The sequence below is a fragment of the Convolutriloba macropyga genome, chromosome 13 (assembly GCF_964194025.1).
Source record: "Convolutriloba macropyga chromosome 13, txConMacr16.3, whole genome shotgun sequence".
In the NCBI taxonomy this organism is placed as follows: domain Eukaryota; kingdom Metazoa; phylum Xenacoelomorpha; order Acoela; family Convolutidae; genus Convolutriloba; species Convolutriloba macropyga.
In genome coordinates this window covers 2,631,318-2,648,859 of record NC_134480.1, presented here as the reverse complement: position 1 = coordinate 2,648,859, position 17,542 = coordinate 2,631,318, and the positions used below count along the sequence as shown (strand labels likewise).

General features: G+C 35.8%; 2 protein-coding genes and 2 non-coding genes across 6 annotated transcripts in view; 1 reads left to right on the top strand and 3 right to left on the bottom strand.

The window, feature by feature from the left end:
• The window catches only part of LOC142351748 (WD repeat-containing protein 19-like), a 378,166-nt gene that overhangs the window by 297,268 nt on the left and 63,356 nt on the right, over window positions 1-17,542 (bottom strand). For 2 of the 3 annotated variants that reach the window (XM_075403893.1, XM_075403895.1), the window contains exon 1: window positions 2,166-2,642. In XM_075403893.1, coding sequence (XP_075260008.1) covers window positions 2,166-2,171 — 6 coding nt within the window. In that variant the 5' untranslated portion in view covers window positions 2,172-2,642. Of the gene's footprint in view, window positions 1-2,165; window positions 2,643-17,542 lie in introns of those variants that run through there. The other variant, XM_075403894.1, reaches the window with a different exon arrangement.
• Window positions 3,319-15,200, bottom strand: LOC142352194 (tetraspanin-11-like). The gene is given in 5 exon segments (XM_075404609.1): window positions 3,319-3,855; window positions 8,027-8,060; window positions 8,063-8,092; window positions 8,095-8,191; window positions 14,598-15,200. Coding segments are annotated over 5 exon segments (858 nt in total). The 5' UTR covers window positions 14,943-15,200; the 3' UTR covers window positions 3,319-3,503.
• Trnap-ugg (transfer RNA proline (anticodon UGG)) lies at window positions 7,428-7,499 on the top strand. Its single transcript has one exon. It is a non-coding gene; the product is annotated as a tRNA-Pro (tRNA).
• On the bottom strand, window positions 7,692-7,764 carry Trnaa-agc (transfer RNA alanine (anticodon AGC)). Its single transcript has one exon. It is a non-coding gene; the product is annotated as a tRNA-Ala (tRNA).

Below are 17,542 nucleotides of genomic sequence, written 5' to 3'. Positions count from 1 at the left end.
GAGGTTCAAAAAGCGATTATTGTTTTGCGCCAGAAAAACACATTCACCAGTGGGTTGAAATATTAACCCACACCGAAGAAATTTGTCACAGGAATAAAACACCACCGCAAACTCTCAAAGTTGTCCAAAGAAGACACTCGCTTGTTCGGTCGTCCAGTATTTGTTCCAAAGATGGAATAAGGCAAAACCAGAAAGAAAATTTGGATATAAAACATTATTGCAATGTCTCCGAAAAGCTGTAACATGAAAAAATTTACATAACGCGCTGCCAAAAGAAAAACAGTTGATGACATGCTTAAACAGGAGAAAAAATAGAGAACTGTTTAACACCGTCCTAGCACTTGATACTAAACAGCATAAAAAATAAAGATAAACATATCTGGAAAATTTCCGGGAAAAAAACCCGCCATTGATTCCCCTAATCTCACTTGCGAATGATAAAACAGAAACAAAATTGATAATTAAAACATTTTTACAAAAATAATTTTATAGTGCATACTATTTTGATGTCAATCCTTTTTTTAATGAGGGTATACAAGGTCTAGCATCAACACTAATAAGCATTAGAGGTAATTACTAAGACTTATAAGAACAAAAGTAAGGATGCGTGCATCTAAAAATGGGACTTATATGTTTATCCCTTTCTATACTTGACTTTATTTTTATGACTCCGTTCATTTTAGATTGCTTTGCTGAGGAACTGTTGTTTACAAGCGCTTTAGGCAGAATGAGCGAGGAAAAAAACTGACCTAGAGAAGTAAAACGAATTACCGCAAGATGTTGAACAAGCTTTTACTTACAGCAAAGCACACAAATTTTCATTTGACGAATTAAAAAAAAACATAGTAAGAAGGTAAAGTTAAATCTGATCAAAAATCTGAAAGAGTTTCTTCACAAGTTGCGACTCGGTAAAAATTATTCGCAAAAAATCAAGCAAAGCAAAATTTACTTCCCACTAATGAAAAAACAACAGAACAGACAAAACCGCAGGCTCAAAGAAAACAGAGGAAAGTAAAAGAAAAATAAAACGAAAATTAGACAATAATCCCTATAGAAAACTGAATCGGTATTTTCCATTTTTTTTTAAAACAATTCTTGAAAAATCCTTCTGCTCAATCGGTGACGCACCTAATTCTTTTCAGACAAACTAAACAAAAAAAGAAAATCACACACGTATCATTCATTTCAGTTTGAAAAGCGTTGAAGGGTCCTTCTTTGGGAATGACTGTAAAACAGCTTCATTGTAAAATAGCTTCATAAATAGCTTGTAAAATAGCTTCGAAATAGTAAACAAGAAAAGCAATAGTCAAAAGCTTAAAATCAGAAGACATAGGCGAAAATTTCAAACGGACAGAAGAAAAAGGGCCAAAATTCCACTAAAATACTCCATTGTTTTATATCAAGCAAAAACTATTATTAGAACAGTTTAACAATAAAACTCTCAATATTCTAAAAAAAAAATTGACAAAGATTATACAAAAACTGGTGAAAAAAAAACGTCCAGCGGGACGAAATAGCAAAAATAGAATGGAAAATTCTAATATTTGCTTATATGTTCAAAAATGCGTCAAACTTACTCCTACTAGTTAAGATATCAGAGAACAGCAGCTTTGGCGAAAAAAAGATAAGAATAAAAATTAAAAACCATTTTAAAAAAACCGCAGTGATGACAAAATATTGCTCGCTCACAGGAAAATACATTCACACCTACTTTTCTCTCACTTAGAACAACAAATAAACAAAAAAACTCTATATTCTCTCTCTGCCTTTGCCTTTTGGGCAGATTGGTCCAAAAACGTCTCAACGCGTGAGTCATTTGACGCCCTACAGAGGTCACCGATATAACAAAAAGATCGCCATTACTTCTCTTCGAGTAAAAAAAAATAAGAGCGCTATAATTGCCGGCTGAGAATATGAGGGCGGCTATTAAAAATGTTTTCAAAATAATCGAAAAAAAAACAGAAAATTGGTTGTCAAAAGCATGGTTTCTAGCGTGAAAAAGTCACTCAAAAAAGTAATTTCAATCAAACAAAAAATTGCATGAGAGACCAGCATAGCCCAAATGATTGGCACAAACTTAGTGCACGTGCTATTAATCACATTATAGAAATATCTCTAAAAAAGTATAAAAACAACAAATTTTTAAAATTCCGGGCAGAACGTACCTTCATTTTGAATTCGTTGAGAAGATTACAGCCGCGATTTCATAAATTTCTGAAAGAGCAACCAAAATTTACCCAATCAGTCGGTGGTTCCTTTTTCGGGCTTAAATGAAACTTTTGTTGCTTTCTTTACTGGCCTCCATTAAAAGAAATATTTATTGGAACAATTCAAAATTACTTCATCATTACAAAAATATGCGCGGAAATAGACTTGAAGTTACAAAAATAAATGAAAGAGTAAGCATGAAAAGTTCTTTTAGTGAATATAATCTAAGAATATGAAATTAAACTAGTCTAGAAGCTAATTTTGAGATGTGGTTCAAAAACGGGCAAGAAGAAAGTTGAGATGATAAAATAAAGCACTCTGTTAGACGGGCACAAGAAGGGTGAGTTTGAACAAATTATTTACAAAACAAGGAAGCACTAATAATACCTCAATACAAACTTTAATTGCTCAGAAACGTTTCCTTTCATTAAAATCCCCCCCCCCCCCAAAAAAAAAAAAAAAACTTGTATCGCGTGCCCATATTGTGTAAGATTGCGCATTTAGCAAATTTTTGGGTTAAGCAGGCACGAACCAGGGCACGAAGCCAGGGCAGATACTAGGTGGGTTTAATAGCCCCGTCTATCTGTCCTCTCCGAGACATCTTTTGTTATTATGATATATAATAATGTTGATAATAATCTAAGTAATTAAATTGTTGATTTAAATTGATTTATTTTATCATAAAAAGGAGAAATTTAATCTTTCTTTCTTTCTTTAACCGAACTAGCGAACAGCTCGATTTAACTTATCAAGATAAATACTGAAGATTTGACACGAGAACAAAAACGTGGTATACTTGTCACAAGATTTGACGGCTGTTTGATTTTTCAAAAATCTGCGACAATTCGAAGTTTGTGTTGTCACACACTCACATTCTAACTCACAAAAAACACTCAAATTATCGATCCAGACGCGCCTGCTAATATTCTTTTACATAATAAGGTGGTATACTGGGGACATATTTGTAACTGGGGACATAAAAACACCGGGGGGGGGGGGGGGGGGGGGGGTATAGATCCCAAATTATTACACTCTTCCTATTAAAGCCACCTATTTATTAACCAACAATTAACTTTTCAAATTAATTCTTTTTGCATTGAGAACCACACTTTGACCTTCAGCAAAACGAAAGCATTACTTTTTTCAGCAACCAAAGGAAACGTTTCTAAATTTAAGTACAAGTAAAATTATGCTGTGACTACTTTGATGATAACTTTCTGATGAAATTGAAGCCATTAAAAACCAATTCCACAAACCAATCCATTTTCTGTTCCTCCATAATTTTTCCGTCATTTTCAATACCACTGCCACACAACCTGTTTTCTAACTCTGTTCAGAAGAACCAAAGCCGCGACAAATGCCATGATTTCAAGCAACATTACGAAAATTGCACACAAAGACACGATAAGTAAATTCCGCGCGAAAAAATCAGCAACTTTCTCAAAACAGCCCTGATTGTATAGATTATTGGGATGGGCCAATGTTCCGCAATTGTCCAGGACAGTTTTGCAACAGGAGTCGGGCGCGTGAACTAATTCGGAGTCTGGGTCGAGAGTTTTGGGTTTGTCGAAGTTGCGTTTCACAACCCAGTTCGAATTGCCCCAATCTGCGTAGGAGTTGACACCACAACACTGTTGGTCTTGATGGCTGAAACAGGAGACGTTTTAAACCCCAATTTACCCATTATTATTTTCTTAAAAAAGAAGATAAATGACTGTGAATTGTAAACAAAAACGTACGGAACTTCAAAAGGTTACTTAAAAAACGGAAACGTAGTTTTTATGTTTAATATAGCCTCCCCAGTTGCTTGTTCCGATAAGTTCCACATAAAACTCAACTTCATTTTGATCGATTAAAAATGTAATTTCAAAAATACAAACTAAAGATTAGACAGATTATAGACTTTTCGTGAGATCGAAATCTGAACGTTCTCTGACTTACAGGGGAAGATTTTATCAGATTTGATTGGTTGATACTTGATAAAATAGTAAATGAAAACATTTGATAACGTAAATTTCCAATCATTTCGCTCTTCATAGAATTAAAAACAAGAACGACATTGCCTTGAACCGAACAAGATTCTGATAAAAAGTAACTATATTCAGTCCCCTGCCCCCCAGAGAACAAGAAAGCTTCAAAGCTTTCGAGAGGAATCGCACCCAATGGCTGTGAAATCGCCCTCATTTCAATTTGAACAATGAAAATAATTTTGAAAAATTAAACAAAAACTATGAGTGCAGCTTCTAAGAAAACTAAAGCTTCATCTAAAAGCACAAGTCTAACCTTTAAAACTGCAGACAATAATGTTCTTGAAAAATTTGACTGAAAAACGAATAAAGCCAAATTTCAAGCAAAGATGCCATTAAAGCCCCCGAAAACTTTCAATTTAAGCTCAATTTTTTTACAAAATCTCAAACTTGTAAACTAAAAATAATCACTTGGTTAAAGTTACCTGCTAGAACTTTAAAAATCAAACAGCATTAAGATTCGGAGAGGTCTTGTGTATTCTGTTTTTTGAGAAGAAAACCCGAATTTCAGTGGAGTGAATAAAGTTTGAAAAAATGTTTCGAAAACATTTTTCCACAAATTCGAAGAGCGGGGAGAAGAGATAGTTGTTCATCTGTTCGTGCCTTCTTTTGAAACAGAGCGACCAATTTAGGTGTAAAAAAAATTTCGCTAAGCAAGTTTTCGGTTCACGCGCGTTGTTTTTTTTTTTTGAAATTTGTACGTTATCTAGCTTATTTTAGACTGAGGTTGTAATTTTTAGGTTGTTTTGACAGCGTTTCGAAAGTTTTTGGTTAATAAAAGGAGTTATTACGCTAATTTGAAGGTTTTTCAACTAATTCTCCTGTTCTAAGGCTATTTTGGGATTTTTGGACCATTATTGTGCTTCATTTTTTCTACTACTTGTAAATGAATTTAAGCTTAATTCTAGTGGACAGTTTCTATTGCAAATTAAATATAGATTTTTTGGTGCCAAGCAATTTGTTGCTTTGATTTCATTTCTTAGTTTTATTACAAAATCAGAGATGTTTTGTGCTCATTTTGGCTTGACCGAATTTGTGTGAGCAACGGCTCGATTGCCTAAATACTGTTTTCCCGTTGTATTTGTACTTGTACCAGTTGAAAACGTAATTGAATTTTTGTAATTTATTTGGTTTAAATTACCGTTATTTAAATTTTTTGTTAATTCAATTAAGATAATAATGTCTCTTATTGGATGATCACTGCCATCAAGAAATTTATTATTCAGCAGGCTGCTTTTTGGCGAAGATATCTTCTAGCCCTTTCCGGAATTCTTCTGGCTATGTTTATTTTCTTAAACTTTAGTTTTCAAAAGCCGGTATGAATATAAAAAATCAATCACAAAAAAGACGCGGAATGGCCAGAAAAGCCACCAAGAAACAGAAAGGTCGCATGAGCTTGAAAGAAAAAGGAACACTTTGCACTTTTTAGTAATGCTTATTTCTAAGAGACCAAAAGAAAATTTCTAAGATCAAAAAACCCCGTGACACAATAGGTCAGAAGAAATTTGCCATGAGCTAGCAAAGATATTGCGTAAAACACCTGTTGAGTCAGAGTTGATGGTATTTCAGAAGCCACCAAGAATAAAAGGATAACCAACAAAATTTGTGAAACAATTGGTGTCGATTCTCCGTTATTACCAAATAAGTGCTATCATAAGAATTTGAATAGAGCAGAAACGCTTATCTCAGTCAGAGTCCTCAGCAACCATTTATTTTTGGTCTCAAAAAACAAACCGAATGAAATGCTGTTCATTTAATTTACCATTGCCAATAGATATCTCGAGTTGTTTTGTGTATAGCAAATCTGATTATGTTATCTAGACGGAAATCACTTCTATTTTGCAATATTTTTTCTTCAACCAAGAGACTCAGCAAAATTGTGGATTCCAACATCAAAAACTGCTTGAAAAATGATGGGTATGACAGCAACATTGCAAAATTCACTCCATATTGCTATAGTATTTCGATCGTAAAACAATGGTATGGGGGAATTAACAGAACTAAAGAGAAAAAAATTCTTAGAGCGACTGGGCAACGTCATAGGTGAAATAAATAAAATTCTAGGGGAAACCAACATTTCATAAACAAACTCGGCAGTTTACAGAAACAACAACAAAGCCGCAATCTGACGACAAAATCGGAAACAAGCGAACCAAAATATTTTCTTTTGTTGACAAAAGAAGCATCAATGGTTCTGATATTCGATCACCTGTCAGTAATCCCAGATATAAATAAAAAAAATCAAATTTTTCATGTTATTTTGGTCACCATGCTTTATTATTAACATCGATCATTATATATGAGTCCTTTATTGACCTTGAAATGTGAGAGCGTCTCAAGTGACCTTAATAAAATTAATGACGTCACGCATATGAAAGTACTAAAGAGAAGTGAAATATCGGCACGACAAGAGCAACAAAATTGTTTCTGAACTTTTGCGACAAAAAAAAATGTAAAACAAAAAGAGCGTGAGACGACGAATCAAAAACAAAAACCAAGATCCCCGCAATTTGGGTACGCCAAGCTTGCAAGTTCGTAGCTATAAAAAGATAAATTTTAAATTGGTGCAAGACGGTCAAATTTTGTATAAAAGGCACACACATTTACAATAATTGCTTCAAACTTCGTAACAAGAGTAATTAATAAAACGGATCTATCGTGTCCCTCCCCTCCCCTCCCCCCCCCCCCCCCCCCCCAAGCTTAGTGAGCATAAATTTTTTATGATCCCCAGACGCACGTGCTATTTTCTTACATAGTACCGTGCTATATAACAACATGGAATTTGTAACAGGGGGTCATAAAAAACAACACGGGGGGGGGGGGGGGGGGGACACAGAATAGATCCAATAAAACTTAAATCAGACAACAAAAATGCACAATATCAAAATCTGTTTCTTCAAATTGGACCGAACATTTTTTTGACAAGGTACGCAGAGAATACTATGCAAATGTCAATTTCACCCTCCCAAAATGACGCATTTAAACGTCACAGCTGAGTGGGGCTATAATGGGAAAAACCCTTGTTTGTGTGAAATAATGGGGGGGGTGACGTATCTAAATTCAATTTCGTGCTCAAAAGACAAAAAGACTGTCCGTTTGATGCATGCATTTCAGTAGGTTGAAAATGAAGTAATTGTGAGCTATGAAGTAAGACTGAAGAGTTTGACTAAAACTGCAGAGGTGCAACTTTCAAGGACAGTGGTCTAGTGGTATGATTCTCGCTTTGGGTGCGAGAGGCCCCGGGTTCAATCCCCGGCTGTCCCCAACAGTTTTTTTGTCTCCATCGCGATTTAACCAAGTGTTTGCAGTTATTTTTCGGGAATTAATTCAAGACACAGATAATTAACAACTAAAGTTAACCCTTACCCAAAGTTAACCCCTTCCCCCAAATTTTTGAAGCGAGAAACTGCGCGCCTTTAACAAAATCGAAGTTTCTCATTAAAAAATGTTTCTACATGGAGATGCGGGGCATCGATCCCCGTACCTCTCGCATGCTAAGCGAGCGCTCTACCATCTGAGCTACATCCCCTTCTGCTTACTGTAGTCGAGTTGTGATTATTTTGAGATCCCAAGACCAAAGCATGCGGGTTCATTTAAGACCTAAAATTTTCCTAGCAAATGTCTGCGAACAAAGGAAAAGATCACAATTTGGATCTTTTTCCGTTTGTGCCCCCCCCCCCCCCCCCCCCCCCCCAAGTACGTTATGCTCCCCCAGTTACCCCCAAATTTTTATCCATGTATAGAGGAAAAGATTCCGATTTTGTATACCGTGTGAACAAAGCAAAACTAACAGTTGGTCAATGGCATTAGTGACGTCATCGTCTCTCCATAGTCATTGACTAGTGTGGAATTGAAGATGAAACCAGTTTGTGGTATATCTTCTGTCTGTAGACAAGAGCCACAATCACAACCACTACTTGTACAACTATCACAAAAGCCACAAGCACAGCATACACCTGAAAAATAAATTATCTGAGGGGGATCCAATAAAAACAAAATTATTGGTTCTATTCTGTCCCCCCCCCCCCCCAAAAAAAATGTTTTATGGATCTTTTCCGTTTGACTACCCCAAATTATTTGTAAATATACAGCACGTTACTGGTTACATGACAATTTACCCAATGCCAAAATACCCAATGTCATTATACCCAATACACATTGATATTTTCGTTCCATAATCCGAGTACCAATTAGCAGAAAACAGCTCGTGCACGTATCATTTAACAAGCGGATAATTTAATCACTTGTTCGGTTGTGATAGTTTCATATCAAGTCCCACGGGCCGCTGAGGCATGGCCATGGCCATCAAATATGTTAAAACATAGGGTAATAACGACTGCTAATTTGTTGTCGGATTATTGAACGAAAAGATCAAAGTACATTGGGTATATTGGCATTGGCTATAATGTCATTGCGCATATTGGCATTGTGTAAATTGTCCTGACACCCACGTTACTATTTTAAAAATTGAACAAGTGCAAAATGTAGCGGGGAAAAGGCTACAAGATATCATGGGAATTTACGGGGTTTGCACCCTAGTTTGAGTCCAGTTTGTTTTCAGTTTATATTTGCGTTTCTATAACATTGTCACTGTTTTATTTCTTTCAGCTTCACGTAACTATTCAAATTAGATCTTTTACGCATCTACTTTCGTTGCAGACACCATAAGGAACAGGAAATGTCACCTCAACCGAACTCTGTGTTCATAAGGGAGTGCCCCCAGGAACTCTACAGGGACCACTACGTTTCCTGGTATTCATAAATGACCTTCCAAACTATGTCATGTAGAGTAACTATGGATATGATACTGACTCCAAATTCATTGGAACAAATCCCGCGACCCTCGCAATTGACTTCACAAGAGTTTTGGTCAGTGGTGCCAAAATAACTATATTCCCTAAATCTCTATGAAAGAAAATTGCTTTCCCTAAAAGGCTGGCGAAGTATTGATTTCGGATACCACTCTATTGGATTAACAGATAAGATTTATAGATCTGGGCCTGATTGCACCGGATAATCTTAGCTGGAGAGAACATTCCAGAAATCGATCACACAAAATCGCTTTTCAAGGAGAAGCGCAACTTACCAAATATACTCTACTCTGCTAAACAAGAGAAATAAATTCACTAGATAAATAGTGCCAAATACAAGCTGTCACTTTACCAAGAACTGCATGATTCCTCTATCAGCCACAATAATGCAAGGGGGCTTTGAACTGGAAGGACTACCACAATCTAGAACGCGGGTTCCATTCCTTCACAATCAACGCAAAACTTCAGTTGTCACAGTTTCAGACTGAAAAACCGAGTGTGATTCTGAGTTGACCAGAGCAAGTCAACTTGAAATTATCTGCAATTAATTTTTTAAAATTAACATCCTCTTTGATGACCAAAAGAAGAAGCTTCTGCTCCTCTACCAGAAGTTTTGCAATTTTAAGTACAATGAACAAGACAACCACAGATGGCGTATACTATGCAAATTGCAACGATGTGAAAAAACAGAATTTTATAAACTTAGATTAAGACAGACATATCTATAAACCGCGTTGACCCCCCGGATGGAACTCTGGTTCGTTCGTCCTGAAGCCTTCATTATATGATTACAAATTAGTGCCAACACAGCCTCACCAGGTCACTTTGTCATCTCTTTTGTTTTCTGCCTCATTTAACAAGATGCGACAATGTACAATTGAGCTGTTCTACAGAAAAATCTGAGATCGTTTTCTGAAATGGAGCCTTTAAGGACAACTAGTTCACTTATTTTACTTTGAAATGTCTTATCGCAATTTTTGTTAGTGAACACAGCAAGCAGCTCAGTGTCGCATTTTTTGGTTGAAATAGATCTAAATTTTCTCTAGCTTTTTCAGGTTTCTCTTATGTGATGCATTAGATCCGATATGTATAATAGTGACTATACAAACTTTGTAAGAATTATTTTGTAGGGTCACATCAAAGTCACTTCAAAAGTCCATGTTTGAGGCTAAATAAAGCAGCAGCGTTTTCTCCATCTTCTGATAACTCCACAACAGAAAAATTTGGCCTGATTAGAAGACCAAGATCCATTTCTATTTCCTTAAAACCTAGGAAGAAAGCCAAACTACAAAGTTGGCTATTTAACGTCATTCAACTATCAGAGCACATACCTTCAAATATTACTGCCGTTTTGCGTAGAGCTTCTTATGTGGTAGTAACTATATTTCAAAAGTGACATGCTGTTTGATTACCAATACAAGAAGCTTCTGCTTCTTTACCTGCAGTTTTTTAAAATGAAGAAGACGAACAAGAGTCCTTCACATGGTGTATACTATGTGGATGTTTAAGTTGCAAAGTTGTGAACAAACGGAACTTGATACACTCAGTTAAAAACTGACATATCTATGTACTGGTTCAACCCCCGAACGGATCTATTGTTCGTCTTGAAGCCTTTATTTATTACCTTATTATTATAAATCAGTGCAAACACAGCCTCACTAGGTTACTTTTTGTCAGCTCCTTTGTTTTCTGCCTCACTTAAAATGATGTGACGTTCTAGAATTGAGCTGTTCTACAGAAAAATCTTAGATTGTTTTCTGAAGTTGTCTCGTTGAGCACAACAAGTTCACTTATTTTACCTTTACTCGTCTTATTTTAATTTTTTAGTGAATCTAGTGAGCAGCTTGGCATCGTAATTTCCATTTGGAGAATCTGAATCTACTTTAGCTCTTTCAGAAGGCTCTTAATGTGCTGTGCTGTATTGGATCTGCTATGTAAAACAGGGACTATATAAACTTCGTAAGCATTAACTTTTGAGGTCACAGGAAGTCACTTCAAAAGTCCGCTTTTGAGGCCAAATAAAGCCGTGAGCGTTCTCTCCATCTTATGATAACTCCAATACAAGAAAAATTGGCCTGATTAGAATACCCTGATCCATTTCTATTTCGTTAAAATCTAGGAAGAAAGCTAAAGTGCAATTTTTGCTATCTAACATCATTCAACTATAACAGCACCGACCTTCCATTTTTATTGCCAATCCTAAAAACCAATTATCGCGTAAAATTTTACTAGGTAGATGACTCATCGCGTGATATCTAATGTGTTCCAATATCATTTGAAACCAAGCAAATTTTATTTAGCTTGTGTTACCAATAATTTATAGTCTTAGCGCCGGTATCCATTATCTAAAAACTGCTGATATGGCGGTTTTGGAAATCTTTCAGCTTTTATACGATAAAAAAATGTGTTCTCAGCTAATTGGTCTAATGTTTAACTTGAGAACAGCAACAACGACTAACGCGAAAGTGCCGTTGTTAATCCAGTTGTTTCTTTTTTTGCCTGGACGCAGAAGAGAAAAAACCCCTGGCCCTCAAAACAAAGTGGGCTCATAAACGGCACTATGGTCAAAACATTATCACCATTTTGTTAAAATATGAATTTTTCCGAAAACAGTTAGTATTATGATTATTGTATCTTATATCTGACATTCAAATGGAAGTGTTCACTATGTCACCAGGAGTCTCCGCAAACGCAGAAAAGATTTAGCCTAACGGTAGGAGTTTATCGTTGAGTTTAATATTAAAAGACAAACCAAACAAAATTCAAAGACTCGGAAACAAACGAGAATCAGCGACTAGATTGACTTCCAGCATGCTTCGTCTGGGCGGCGGGAATTGATAAGATGTCCTGTAGTCCATTATATTGAAGTAAAATAAATCAATTTCAGCGCACTTGTGGTAACAATTTCAGCATTTAACGGCAACGAATTACATTAAAAGGCAAAAGAAAGTTAACACCCATTATTTTCACGAAAGAAAAGCTCATGGAGGTAATATCACTCCAACTTAAGATGACATTTCGAAAGTTTTTTTTTTCTCTATTGCTATCCTACATTAGTCCTCTTGTCGAACTATGAAGTTCAGATAAAAAACACTCCAATCTAAGTTTCAATGATAACAGAAAAATGTCTCAAAATGTGATGTTTTCACGTTTATTCAACTATGCTTGGGTTTGCATTTGCGTTAAACATGAGAGGAAAAAATTGAAAAAAAAATTGGAAAAATTATCTTTTTACCGTGAAAAATGGATGGAGCTTATCAACTTTACATTGGTATTTCCGGTAAGTGAACTTTGTGTTTTAACTGATTTTCATATGTACACGAGAGGACTAGTGTAGGGCATCAGTGTTGTAAAAATTATTTTTGGAAATTTAGACTTCAATTTCGAACATTACCTCGAAAACATTTTAATAATGCTTCGAAAATTAAATTTTTACTTTGTGCCCTTCAGTACAATTTAGCAGCTGAAAAGCAATTAAGATAATGCAAAATCAAGAAAAAGAAGCATCAACAACCATTTGAAAAATCAAATCACTTGAACAAAACTTTTGCATAAAATGACACACACGACTACAAAAACTGCCTCGAATTTTTGTCCATATAAATTCATCAGGATTTAATGAAGTCCCCAAGATAAATTTTGCTCGTATAAGCAATTCAGTTGTACTTTAACTATACCTCCAGAAAAACGGAAGCCCAATTAGATCCCAATTCACTGCCCTCAACCAATTCTGTCTTAAAAATTTGGACCTTAATGGAATTTTAAAGCAAAAATTCTTAAATAATTTTGCTCTTTTCAATCTAAATCGTCAACTAATTCTTCATGACCTTTGATGCACTGCTATAATGCATTCAACAATAAAACAAACTAATGTAAAAAAGTGGGAGAAAATGGCAGGACATCAACCGACATTAGGAAGCATTTCAGTTTATTAGGCTAACGAAAAATAGGGTACTATAGGGTTAAATTACAGCTATGAATAACGCATCAAAAAGTCTTGACAGTCAATTAAAAAACCAATCCAGTTGTAATTACTCAACAATTTTAGCCAGCTGTTCAATATCCTTCTAATGCTTCGAAGCGTTCATTACTGAAAAATATTGGATGTTTTGAGACCTCAAATATAACTGAAATGATCACAAATGCCCATACCACATCTATGCAATCAGAATTTAGCTGAAAACGTTTCAGTTAGTACTATAATTCGACGACATCAAGCCATGTTGGGACCTCAAGTCGACAAACGAAAGGACTAAACGGGCAATCAGTCATCAACAATGCTGGCAAAAAGAAACCACACATCTCTATCTAAGGCGCTGTTGATTGAGACCTAGTAGTACATAAGGTTCTAGGACACCTGATCTGCTTGAAAATTCCAAAACACAGAAGCTGTATTTAAAATTGCAAATAAAAAACGTCAATTCCTATCGAGCAATTCAACACTTTATTGTATTTTAAAATTAGTTATCTGCAGAGACTGAAAAACAACTTCGCGCAAAAATTTTTTCCAAGAGAATCTAATTTGCAATTTTTATTCACAAATCCCAGTTTAGTTGAAACGGAAAAATTATGAATTGTGAAATAAAAAATGAGGTCAAGATATCATACAAGCATTTTCGAAGTCTGGTTTTGTATGCATCCTGCTATATTATAATAAATTTTCTGCAAGGTTTTTTTTAACTATGGCTGTTTTTTAAAATGCAGTACTTTTTAACATGGCAGCTCGAAGGTTTTATCAACCGTCATTTTGAACTTGATAAATGGTTTGAATTTCATACCATGTCATACAGGTTGACCAATAAACACAAAACCGACTAACGTCGGAAGAATTGCTCTCCATTGATTAGTGGGAGCTCAAATATATTGCAGCCTGCTTCAGCCAGGTGGGTAGCTGTTGGGGCGGGGGGCATAAAGTTAATTACGGGGGGGGGGGCTTCAAATGACGTCATTATAGTTTATTACATACCACTATTAAGATTTAAAGTGATAATATTTTACCAATTTCAGCGCATTTTTCATTGTACGTTTTGACATTTAATAGTACACTACCGTCACTTGAGTTCAATTACTTACAAATTGTAAATGAGACAAGTTTACATCACGTGAAACGCAAAAAGTCAAGGTCGTAAAAGTCACTCGCGCTTGTCGAGCCGTTGAGCAAACATAAACCGAATAACGATAACTTGCTCTCAAACGACAGGCGGGGTAATTTAATTCAGAGGGGCTGTAAGTTAAGCGAGAATAATCTTTTATGGCTGCCAAAAATTCCACCAGAACCACCGACCGCCAGCGTATCAGTCTAAGCATTACTCACTCGGCTAAAAGGCCCCCTGTGAATGCTTGTCTTACAATCGGTTTTGAAACAGACATAATTTCCAAATAAGAGCAACTTATGTCACGCGGAAGTCAAGTGTGAGAAGTGAAATTCAAGAATATTCTAGAACAAAAACGGTCAAGCAAAAACGCTGCATAAAAAGACATACACACGTTTTACAATAATTGCCTCAATGATTAATGATAAAAAATAATAGCAAAGATATCAAATTTTAACCTTAAGTAGTGTTTTTCCTTCTTTGAAAGCTGCATATAGTCCAAAAATCGACACAATGACCACAAATACCCCCGCGAACACAATAGTCCAAGTGACAAATCCGTAAGTAGCTCCGTCCAGGAAGTGACTGTAGTAATCTTGATTGGCTATAGACCAGCAGCCAATCAGAATCAAGATAATTCCAGCCAATAGGAAGAAAGCGTTGGTGATGATCATGACGTATGTTTGGATACTCCGAGAGGAGAAGTCGCAACATCCACATTTCTTTTTTGGTTTTGTAGTCATCACAGTAGGTTGCATCAACGAGACGCCTTGAGACCCATCGGATGAGTAAAAAGGGTCCATTTTTGTGTTCACAAGTTGTCAAAAATTATTTACAAATAAACCTGAAATCTCACTAAAATTGATGTCGCTATCTTTAGAGGCAAATAATTGGATGCTGGTGAAATCTCGTTTAAAAAACCTCTATAACTCAACTCTCATAAAAAGAACTAGCAGAAATCGATTTAAAAAATAAAGCTCGAAATCTTAAGACAATCGGATCTATTGTTTCGGTTCCCAGTGTTTTTATGCCCTCAATTACAAATTAGTGTTATTATCTAGCATGTTACACTGTTAAAATAGTAAAAAATAGTGCGCGCGCCTGAAGGGCGTAAAAATTATACGCCCACTAAGCTGCGCGCCGGAGGGGGGGGGGGGGGGGGGGGGTGGGTGGTGAGTAAAGAAATATCATAGATCCAGAAAATCACATCTGTAGCAATAATTTTTCAAATATTGATGGCTGAATATTATTTGCACTCCCTGATTTGAGGGTTTATTTGGATCGTGCTGTCCTGGGAGATCTCAGGACTTACCCCAAGGTTAAGAATTTAAAAAAGTTTTGGGATATTTTCCTGTCAGTACGTTCCGCTCCCTTCAGTGATAAAAAACGGACGATCACATAGTAGATCAATGTTATAACATAGCACGTGCTCTTGGGGTGCAAATAATATGAACCACTTTTGCTGGGGAACAATCTGAGAAGCTTCACCTTGAAGAAGCAGTCATTTGCACATTAGTCTTGCTTTTATACAGCTGGGAAAGGAAAAGACTATGTACCACTCAGGCTCAACGGTTAATCGATCTTTTCCGTTCGTGCCCCTCAGTACGTTTTGGGACCCCCAGTTACAGAAAACGCGTCATAACATAGAAAATCATAAAGTAAAAATATAGCACGTGCGTTTGTTGGGTGCAAATGATATACACTCACTAAGCTGGGGGGGGGGGGCAGAAACGGAAAAGACCCCGCTCTCCATTAGTAGGGTTGTTGATTTCACGCGAGAACTGATTTTTCAAAACTCCCAAAATTTTAGGGTTCAGTACAAATGAATGATCCTCAAGCTATTGAAAGACTCTTTGTATAATATCAAATTCTGTTCTGAATGTGCATTTAGGATTCTTTTACAATTTTGTACGTCATAACCACTTTCTTTGATAAGAAAGATAATATCATAATAGTAGTGTCACTATTACAGAGAAAAGAATTCCTTGGATTAAAACAAAATTATATTACAATGCAAGGTTATAGGTGATTAAGAACGTAAGCAAAAAGATGAGAAAAGTTTCCACAAAAAGAAGATACTTTTTAAAATGGCCCTAAAGTTTCTTTAAAACCAAAAAAAAACAGGAAAACAAAGAATCAGAAAATATCTACACATTTATCTTCATTTGCGGAGCTATCATTAAAACCACTACTCATTTTTGGACAATTTTTGAAACTGAAAAAATCCCGATGGCTTGAAAAATTGCAGTCATTCATAATCGAAATGACAGATGGTGGCCGTATCTGCCAAAAGACGTAACATAAAAGTTTCATGAGGTAAGTGAAAATAACAGGAGACTACGAGAAACCAATATCTATTCACCACATGAAAATAACGCAATTTTATAGAAAATATGAATCGTAATTTCTTCCAAACTAGATATTACTGGCAACCTATAACAATGTTGCCAGTTATCCACTATGGCGCATCAACCTTTCATTAATTTCTGTCATTTGTTCGCATCTATACAAATACGACGACCAGATTTTTTTTAGCTTAATTTATCAAAAATCTTTAGAAATACGTTTTCCGCACCGTTGGGTTTTGCGATACTTGAAAATTAAGAGAAAGCGGATTAAAAAGAATCCACAAATCAGCAATCATATAAATTAATGTTTCATTTTGTTTATTATCAACTATCCAAAGTTTGACAACAAAAATATACCCGATCCTGGCTTAATGAAAGCTGTTTGAGCGAATACCTAAATTTTTAAAGTTTTCAACCCTCCGGAAGAATCTGAATCGTTGCTCTTTAGGTTGCCAAATAATTGAAGCTACGGTCATCGGGCGACTCCCCAAAAGATCCAAAATTTCTTGGAAGGGAAATTTTACTCAAATACGAGAAATTTTTGTTTTTCTACAGATCAAACACGATGAGCCTGTTTTGATTTTGTCCAGAAGATGAGGCCAGATGATTTTCGCATTAAATGAGAAACCGAGCCCCCGACTGTTCGGTTGAAATGTGAGAAACAGTGGAAAGAAATTTGGTGGAATTTAATTACAGTTGTTTTGTTTTTATTCACTAGCACAATCCACGATCACAAAACTGGCCTTGATAGCTTCATTTAAATTTTTAAAAGTATTCAGTAGAAATTGCATGAACGAATGAGCAAAAAGGAGATTTCAAGTGATTATGACGTCATATGGTCGCAACAAAAATCTTGACCAAATAGAAAAAAGCAAGGAAGCTTAATAATAGCCTCAGCTATCGCTTTGCGGCTATTAATAACATAGCCGGCAAATTGCAGGAAAATAGCCGCCGTTGACTCGCTTGACTCACATTGGAATTGAAGCAGAAAAAGGAAAAAAATAAGAGATAGAAATTGACATAATTTTTCTAAGTATTAAAAAGTTCTTATTTGG